Genomic DNA, 9,552 nt, shown 5'->3' on the forward strand with positions numbered 1-9,552 from the left:
CAACATGAACAAAAAAAGTACAAATAAAGAATCTTGCCACTATATACCTATATGTATAGAAAAACGTTAATGTATAGAAACACACACTAATAGTTTGCTTTCTTATAATTTGCATTCAAAGAAGGCTTTATCTTTCTTTCTATCTATCTATCTATCTATCTATCTATCTATCTATCTATCTATCTATCTATCGATCTATCTATTATTCTTTATTATAATATATATGAATAAACATATGTTATACGTTGTTTTTATATATATATATATATATATATATATATATATATATATATATATATATATAAACAAACACATATAAAGAATGATTATATAACATATTACATAACTAATGATATAAATAATATGTGTATATATATATATGCAAATACCTTTAATACCAATAATATAAAAAACTGTGCACACAAAAAAACTTATACACACACACACACACATATATATATGTGTGTGTGTATATATATATATATATGTGTGTGTGTGTGTGTGTGTATATATATATATATATATATATATATATATACACACATATATATATATGTGTGTGTGTATATATATATATATATATATATATATATATATATATATATATGTAAGGCACACACACAAATATATATATTAAGTATTTTTTATTATTATTATTGTTATTATTTATAGATAGAAACACAGATAGATCATGTACATATTTTCACACAGAAACCTTCAGCCCTGATTAGCGTGGTAAAAAAATCTTTCTCCTCTAAAGCTTCACCTGACAGCACCCCCATTATACCCATTTCCTTCCATAGACACCCCTGTATGTGAGGCTCCTGCCGTGTAAACCGGCTCTGGGAGCCTCTTAGAACTTCTTTCACTGATCTGGAGCAATCCATGGAGTTACTGCAAAAGCAAACCTGATTTCTGCTAATCCACAGATCTGACACATCTAGTGACTTCATCCTTTAATACAGACCCCGGGAGATTTCCCAGCATTCACTCCTATACTATAAGGTTTACACTATATACCTATCCTGGGTGCCAAAGCCAGAGCATTCTGTTTGTAGCATTAAAAGGTATTTGTGGATTTAGCTGATTGGATAAAGTCAGGGTCACAAACTGGATCCATTCACATAATATTGCTTCCACACAGCTTATTTTTCATTAGGCCCTATTGAAAGAGTCGTCAGCTCACTGCAGCACTGCAGAACAGATTTCATACCTTACAACAGTGACAAATGATTCATTTGTAAGCAAGGAACTCCCTGCGGGCTACAATTAGTGGCAAAGGTTTTTTTTTGTTCAGCTTTGTAATGATTTTTCTACAGTTTGGAGCCTTTGCTGGGAACACTCAGTAGTAGTCAGGAATGAAAACAGCTCACATACAATTTAAAAAAAATGTTTTCAAAAACTTCCAGCTCAGCTATGAAACCTCTAACAATCAGTATTTATCTGTACTATAAATATATCATAATACAAATATGCAATCTCTATTTGAAATGTGCTGAAATTTCAGATAAAGGAGGACAAAATATCCAACAGAGGTGCTGAATATGGAAGGCCCAAGAAGAACCTCCTAAAGTTTGAATTGTTACAAAAGATAACAAATTGATTGCAACTGAAACTGTTGCAAATACCCTAATAGCAAGCAACTTATCTAAACATGCTAAAGTGAGCCCACAATCATAGTAATAGGTTTCAAATATTCATGATCAGGCATGTTTATACATACTATGCACAAGCAGATATATAAATGTGTGTACAATACAACACAAACACACACACACACACACACACACACACACACACACATATAAATATATATATATATATATATATATATATATATATATATATATATATATATATGCAAGATATTGCAAAACAATATCTATCGTATACATACATTAATAGAGATCCTCCAGATAGATAGATGGGTAGATAACGTAAATATACTATCTATTTATCTATCTATCTATCTATCTATTAATAAGATATTAAGATATATACACACACACACACATATATATAATTATGTATATATACATATAAATTTGATTGTGTTTATATATATATAAATATATATTGAAATATATTCAAATTTATACGTATACCAATTATTCATAACGTGTTTTGCTATATATATATATATATATATATATAATATTATATACACAAATATATATAAATAAATTAAAAAATATATATATATATATAATTATCATTAGTTTAAAACCACTTTCATAATACTATCATAGGACCACAATAATTTACACATGACTTTAGGCCTAGACAAAAGTTACCCCAATCAATATTTCATCAACTGCTTTGTCAGTCTTCAGCCCAGAATATATCATTTTTCAAAAAACGACAAAAACTATGTTCTATATGAATTTGGCCTATTTTTTTATTTCTGTGTCTCCATAGTAAACATTTGTATAAGTGACAAACACGGGCATATGACCACATTATCACAATCAAGAAATTTTTAAGACAATTAACAATCACTCAGTTGTATGCATTTTTACTCAACACGGGTTATACATAGTTTTTGCAAGGATTACCTAGAAGTACAATCGGTTTTTAAAACGTTTCACTACATTAAAAAAAAAAAAAGGTGACCGACCGGTTAGTGAGCACATACACCATAATATACACAACACAAATTGAAGGCAGTATTCAGTTTGTCCCCCTCAAACTTACTTTAAAATAATTAGATTTTGTACTTTTTTTATCTTTTGTTTTTTTTTCTGTTTGCAACGGACAATGCTGCAGGCTAAAAGGTGAATTGTTGTAGAATTATGATTGTCATATTGTTACATAGATCAGTACATTCTGCATTCATCTATAACCCAATCTTTGGTCTAAAAGTAAACAAAAGAAAATAAAATACCCATTTTTTTGTTATGGTGTAATGATACAAAAGAAGTGGGCAAAAATAATAACTATGCAGTTGGACTTTTCATTAACATAAATACGAAATTACTTTTTTTAAATAGTTTCGAGTATATTATTTTTTAGCAGTTTTGAACTTTTAGCTTTATGACTTGTAATACTGCAGACATGGATTCCTGGCTACTAGAAGTGATAGAATTGTACTGAATAACAAATAATGGTACTGAGTAACAAATAATGCAAAGCAGTCGCTATGTAGAGATCAGTTATACATTCTATAGCATCAAAAAAAATGTTTTTTTGATTCCCAGAGGTCAGTGTGCTCCTACATTGCTTTCACTTTGACACCACGCCTCATCTTAATAGTAAAGAACCCTAGAGACTGAACAGACGTACACAAAAATAAGGGGGACTTCATAAAAAATACCTGGACTTGTCTTTTTTTTAAGTTTTTTTTGTCTTTTTTTTTTTTGTTCGCTTGCTTTTTTTTTGTTTTTTTTCTTTCAGTTTTCATGTACAATTGAAATGTGTGTAAAATGTTCACTTACAGTCTTGCTCCCCTGGATGTTAATGTATCAAAGAGTTGGTAGATGAGCCCTGATTTTGATGTGTAAAGTAGTCAGACAGTCCTCCCGTTAGTCCCGTGGTAAAACTTGGCAAAGAAGGTCTGAGAGACTCACAGGGAAGGGTGGAAGGAGCCTGGGGAGAGGTGGAAGAAGAGGCAGCCCTGGCTGTCATGGACGTGCTGCTTTGGGAAGTTAGGGAAGGGTGGGGAACGTGGGGGAAAAAGTAGCCCGTTTGTCCAGCTAGAAGGTTCACAGAGCAAGGGTTTAAGGAGTAGGTCCCAGAGCAAGGAACTGGTAGCCCGCATGGCACTGAGGCAGCCAGGGCAGCGGCTGTGAGATGGTGGGTGGCATAGGGTATCTCCCCATTGACAAGTCTGTCTACGCTCAAGCCATTGGACGTAGAAAAGGAGTGGTTGTTCCCCAAAGAGTTTTGAGTCAACACTGAACTGTAGGGCATGGGGTGGCTTGGGTATGCTGAGGTTGTCCCATTGTAGCTCAAAGTGCTGCTGGCCCTTGGGTGATGCAAAGACAAGAAAGGGGACATAGGCCAGTACAAGGAGCCGGCTCTATCCATGAAGGTCAGTCCAGTGGAGGTGAGCCTGGCCCCTCTCTTGAAAGCCAGCTTAGCCCTGGACGTGGTGGATCTCCTGCGCAGCTTACCAGTGGTCCCACCAATGAAGACATCATCGCTGCTGGGGTCCAGCATCCAGTAGTTCCCTTTGCCAGGATCATCGTAGTGCCTAGGCACCTTGACAAAGCACTTGTTCAGGCTGAGGTTGTGCCTGATGGAGTTCTGCCAGCCTTGCTTGTTCTCCCGGTAGTAGGGAAAGTTCTTCATGATGAACTCGTAGATCCCATTGAGGGTCAAGCGCTTCTCCGGACTCTGGCGGATGGCCATCATGATGAGGGCATTGTAGGAGAAGGGGGGCTTCTCATACTTGCCGTTCTTCTTTTCGCCCTCCTTACCAGCCTCCCCATCTTTGGCCCCAGCACCGTCTCCTTTCTTCTCCTCGGGCTTATCCTTGTCTGAATCCCCCACAGCCAGCTCCGAGGAGGCAGAATCCACCTTGCCAGGAGGTAGGCTCTCCGTCTTGACCTCCAGGAGACTTTTGTCCAGCTCGTCGTCCTCCTGCACGGCTCTGTGGTGGGGCTGAGGGTGGTTGAGGAGCTGGTGGTGGTGGTGATGGTGGTGGTGGTGGTGATGCTGAGGCTGAGGGTGGTTGTCACTTTGGACCGCTTCAGGCACCAGGCTGTTGATGCTGAAGGATGACTTGGGGATCATTTTGACTTCCTTCCTCTCCCCCATGTCCAACATATCACAAAGATGGGAGCAGGACACTCGGGTGAAGTTGCAGCAGGAAGAATTCAGGAGGAGCAGCGGCGCTCACGGCTCTCAGTCGCACCAATGTCTCCAAACACTGGCAAGTCATGTAGCAAAAAACAAAACGCACATAATATTGGTGTTAATTATAGGGCTATAAATATAGACATATATAAATATAATCAAGAAGCCAGGGGAGAAAATGAATCAACTACTTCATGTCCCTTCAAAATAAACACAACAACCTCCCCTCTCAGCAACTAGAGTAGACAGCTATAGCTACAATTAATTCCAGACCCAGAGACACCAGGCTAGGAAAAAAAAAGGAAGAATTTGGTTTAACCTTTGGGTGCTGGAACCAATGGGAGAGCTTTGGCTGCCTGGACGTTTCTTCTCCACCTGGCCAATCAGGATCAAAAGATTAGCCACAATCCCACCCCATGGCTTCTCCTTCCCCTCCCCCCCCCCCTCCTCTCTGCTCCTCCATCTCTATGCGGAGTGATATGGGAGGGAAACTCTTCACCTCTCCTCCCTTCCCCCTTCTTTTTTTCCCAAATGTGATCCCCCCCCTCCTTTTTCTTCTACCAAATATCTGCCATTGCTTTCATCCCACTGTATTGGACCATCTTAGTTTTATACGTCAATATTTTCTCTTATTGATTAAAGTTTGTTTATACCTTTCTTTTAGGGAGAAAATAACCGTGGAAGGAAGAAAGTGGAAGAATCAAGGGACTACTTTGCCAAGCTGAGAGGACTGAGTATTTTCTGTTGTAGTCGTTTCATGCACCCGACTAAAACGCTGGCCACCCAGCGATTGTCGCAGATTTATTGTGTTTATTTGTTGTTGTTGTTGTTGTTATGATGATCGCTGATTATACACCATTGATTTGGGTGCTGGTGTGATTCCTGTCTGTCTGCCTGCCTCTAAACGGATCTGGCTGCAATCAGGCCACTCTGTCTACAACCCTCAACAGATCGATCGGTGGGCAGAAAGCAGATCTGACCGATCTTGTCGTTGGTCTCTCCCTTGACGATCAGCCTGTGTATGTGTGTGTTATGGGCTCAGCACCGCATTGCAGTGGAATGTGTGCCTTTGTCAAGTGCTGTGACAGATCTACTACCCTGATTAGCCTAGAAGTGATTAATATTACACATTCATGAGACACAATTACTATCCTCGCCTTGATTATTGCACCAGGTCTATAGGATGATTAATATTATGCATGCAGCATCCACGTTAGTAGCCCTGATGATTTTCTATAGGCAAAATCATGTCTGGAATATGTCACTCATGAAGCCTTTGTGGATGCAATAGGCACACTGCAATGCATTGCTTTGTTTGTATACTCATTAGCAATTCTTCATCTTCAGCAGGACTTTGATTCGAAATTAATGACTAAAGTGTCGTGACAGTGGGCGACTGCCTTAGATTTCCTGTGTGTGTGCTTCTATCCTGCTAACCCCAATGGGGAGAAAATAAATTAACCGATTCCTATTGGCAAGGGGGTTACTATCAGTTCACAGCCAGGCACAGGGATTTCAGGGTGAGAGGCTGCAGGCTAAAAGACACAGGCCTGGCTGCAGCCTGGAAACTGGCACATGGAATTGTTAGACTGACTATACTCTACCTGCATGCTTCCCTGAGAGTGTGCCACCCTTCCTTCCAGACTGCCATGGAAGATCTGGCCAAGGTTTAGGGTCACCCTGAGTGACCCCATCACTTGGCTATAGGCTGACTGACAACTTATGCCTTTTATCATCAATTATCTATTTCATTGTAACTGTATGATGGATAAAAGAGTTGTGTGTAACGACTAGCCCCCATAGTAACTTGTTTCTTTTATGTTTTTTATTATTTTGTTTTATATATATACATATATATATATATATATATGCTGTGCATCATTGTATATGTTTATGACTCTTGTGTGTTTAATGCAAGCTAAACTAAATAAATAAATTAACCCTAGAATTCCCATCACTAAAAATGTCGTTCATTATTTTCATTACTAGTAATATTGCATATTATTGCAAATCTGATTCTATGAGTACATGTTTAAGGGTAAAAGTCTAAAATGTATGCATTATATCTGTGTATATTAACATATAAAATTATACATATGTACCTAGCTATACATCTAGATATATACATATATATAATGCATACTGAAACACACATGTAAAAAAATATGTGTGTATATATATCATGACCACACTATTGACTGAATTGTAAATGTTTTTTTAGGCTGATAGATAGATAGATAGATAGATAGATAGATAGATAGATAGATAGATTGATTGATTGATATAATGTTTATTTGATTGATCTATCTACCTAACTAACTAGTTTATCTATCTATCTATCTATCTATCTATCTATCTATCTATCTATCTCTCTATCATTTATACAGACATACTGTATATTATTATTACATACAGACATAGATAGAATCGATAAATAGTTAGTGGTCCTGTCCTGCTCGATCTGTCCTCCACAGCCATATAAAGACAGACAGACAGTGAGAGCTACAGCTTCCCGGTGTATGCCTAGGTGCAGGGATCCTCTGGGCTCTCTCCTGCCTTGGTGTAGGGATCCTCTGGTCTCTCTGTCTCCTCCTGCCAAGGTACAGGGATCCTTTGGTCTCTCTATCTCCTACTCCCTAGGTTCAGGGATCCTCTGGTCTCTCTATCTCCTCCTGCCTAGATGTAGGGATCCTCTGGTCTCTCTATCTCCCACTGCCTCGGTGTAGTGATCCTCTGGTCTCTCTGTCTCCTACTGCCTAGGTACAGGGATCTTCTGTTCTCTCTATCTCCTACAGCCTAGGTGTAGGGATCCCCTGGTCTCTCTCTCCTCCTGCTTAGGTTCAGGGATCCTCTGATCTCTCTATCTCTTCCTGCCTAGGTGTAGGGATCCTCTGGGCTATCTTTCCTCCTGCCTAGGTATAGGGATACTCTTGGCTCTCTCTCCTCCTGCCTAGGTATAGGAATACTCTTGGCTCTCTCTCCTCCTGCCTAGGTGTAGGGATCCTCTGGTCTCTCTCCTTCTACCTAGGTGCAGGGATCCTCTGGGCTCTCTCGCTCTCCTATCAAGGTGTAGAGATCCTCTGGGCTCTCTCTCCTCCTGCCTAGGTGTAGGGATCCTCTGGGCTCTCTCCTCCTGCCTAGGTGTAGGGATCCTCTGGGCTTTCTTTCTCTCTCCTCCTGCCTGGCTGTCTCTGAGTGTAACCGGATTCTATGAGGCTGCAGGTTAGATAAACATTTAGTGATGTGGAGTAACTGCACTATTTGTACTCTGCTGTGCAGGAAGGAAAGTGTTGATTAACACAGAAGGGAAAAAAGCGAAATTAGCTGATTGCATGCTCATAAGAGCAAGCTGTCATTGAACTGCTTTTAAAATAGACACAGCTGGGTGTTTATGTTGAAAAATCGCTCGTGTTTTTGCTAATACTGAAATAAGCATGATTTTGTATACCAAACATTTTCAGATCATTAAAATTTGTAATCTGTGCTGGTTTGTGACACAAAGAAAAGAAGAGATTCTTCTCCCAGTGAAATTTGCTGATATGATATTAACTCAATCAAGTTTTCACAAAATGAGCTTTGTGTGCTCCATAACACTGACTGCATCAGTTCATTATACAGAATGCCAACCGTGACTGCTGTTTGTTAACATTGACTGTTTTCCCAAATCCCCCCATGGAACAAAGAGATCTGCTTCAGTCTAATCGCCAGTATTGTCTTCTGCTGAATTTTTAATGGTCAGATAAAAAAAACATCTCAGGTCAACAGTGTGGCTACAACTCTTCTCTATATATATCAATGTATGGAATATGGCTTTAAGCTGCTGTTTGGCTCAGTTTATCAGCCTGACTAGCGAATGCCTGGCCTATAGGGCTCTGTAGTAGTACCAGCATATCTAATATGACACAAAACACACACACACACTGATACCTGGTGAGAGGAAAGATGAGTCGTTCCCAGGCTGGGATTCTGGATGGTCTTGGGTAGTCTGGACTTCAGTCTGCCGCATGAATGCTATGTGACCAGGATTAGCAGAGCCCAGCATATACAATGGGCAACTCTAGCCCAGGACCACTAGCCAGCCCTTTTACTCTGGCAAAGGGGGGCAGGAGAGGAGCCTCCTGTGCGCTGGCAGTGAAAGGGTGAATCTCCAGCAATGCTGGCCTGACATCCCAGGCTACAATGTTGTCTACACAAGCTGACGTTACATTGGTCTCCCATGTCAGGAGCTTGTAACGTCTGAGTGGACTCCATGAGACCTGGCTTGGGGGTTACCTTGCAATGCATGAGCTGCTCTCTTTGTGTGCTGGAAGTTACCTGGAACAGCAAGCTAAGGTCTAAAGTATTTGCAAACAAAAAAGAAATTCACTCCACTAGGAGCCTCTGGCAGCCCCTCACTCCTACAACTCCTGGGAAAGTTGGTCAAAGTTCCCTCCCAGCAGTCCCATCCACTGTCCATCCATCAAGAATTAGTTCTGCTGATGGATAATGTATGGGGAGAGATATGATATGGATAATGTGGATGGAGAGATACATAGAAAGGCACTAGAAATGATAGAAAGTAAGAAAGAAAAAGAAAGAAAGAAAGAAAGAAAGATAGATAGATAGATAGATAGATAGATAGATAGATAGATTTAAAGTGTGTTTATTTGATCTGTCTATCATTCTTTCTCATATATATATATATAGATAGATAACTAATGGCTATATTGTTGGATAACTAGATAGATAGATATCAAGTGTGTTTATTCTATCTAT

The 9,552-nt window shown here is 39.3% G+C and overlaps 1 protein-coding gene across 1 annotated transcript; it reads right to left on the reverse strand.

Annotated features, from left to right (window-relative positions):
• Positions 1-2,373: 2,373 nt before the first annotated feature.
• Positions 2,374-8,859, reverse strand: FOXG1 (forkhead box G1). The gene is made up of 2 exons (XM_089671270.1): positions 8,725-8,859; positions 2,374-4,870 (listed from the first exon to the last, which is right to left on the reverse strand). The coding sequence occupies exon 2, from the start codon at positions 4,765-4,767 to the stop codon at positions 3,454-3,456; it is 1,314 nt and encodes a 437-aa protein (XP_089527396.1). The 5' UTR covers positions 4,768-4,870; positions 8,725-8,859; the 3' UTR covers positions 2,374-3,453.
• Between the last annotated feature and the right edge of the window lie 693 nt (positions 8,860-9,552).

Source organism: Staurois parvus, unplaced genomic scaffold (genome assembly GCF_062004578.1).
Source record: "Staurois parvus isolate SC_StPar_1 unplaced genomic scaffold, SC_StPar_1.0 ptg000104l, whole genome shotgun sequence".
In the NCBI taxonomy this organism is placed as follows: Eukaryota; Metazoa; Chordata; class Amphibia; order Anura; family Ranidae; genus Staurois; species Staurois parvus.

Excerpts from the sequence above, each read along its gene's own strand:
- FOXG1 (XM_089671270.1), bottom strand. The coding sequence starts at position 4,767 with ATGTTGGACATGGGGGAGAGGAAGGAAGTCAAAATGATCCCCAAGTCA.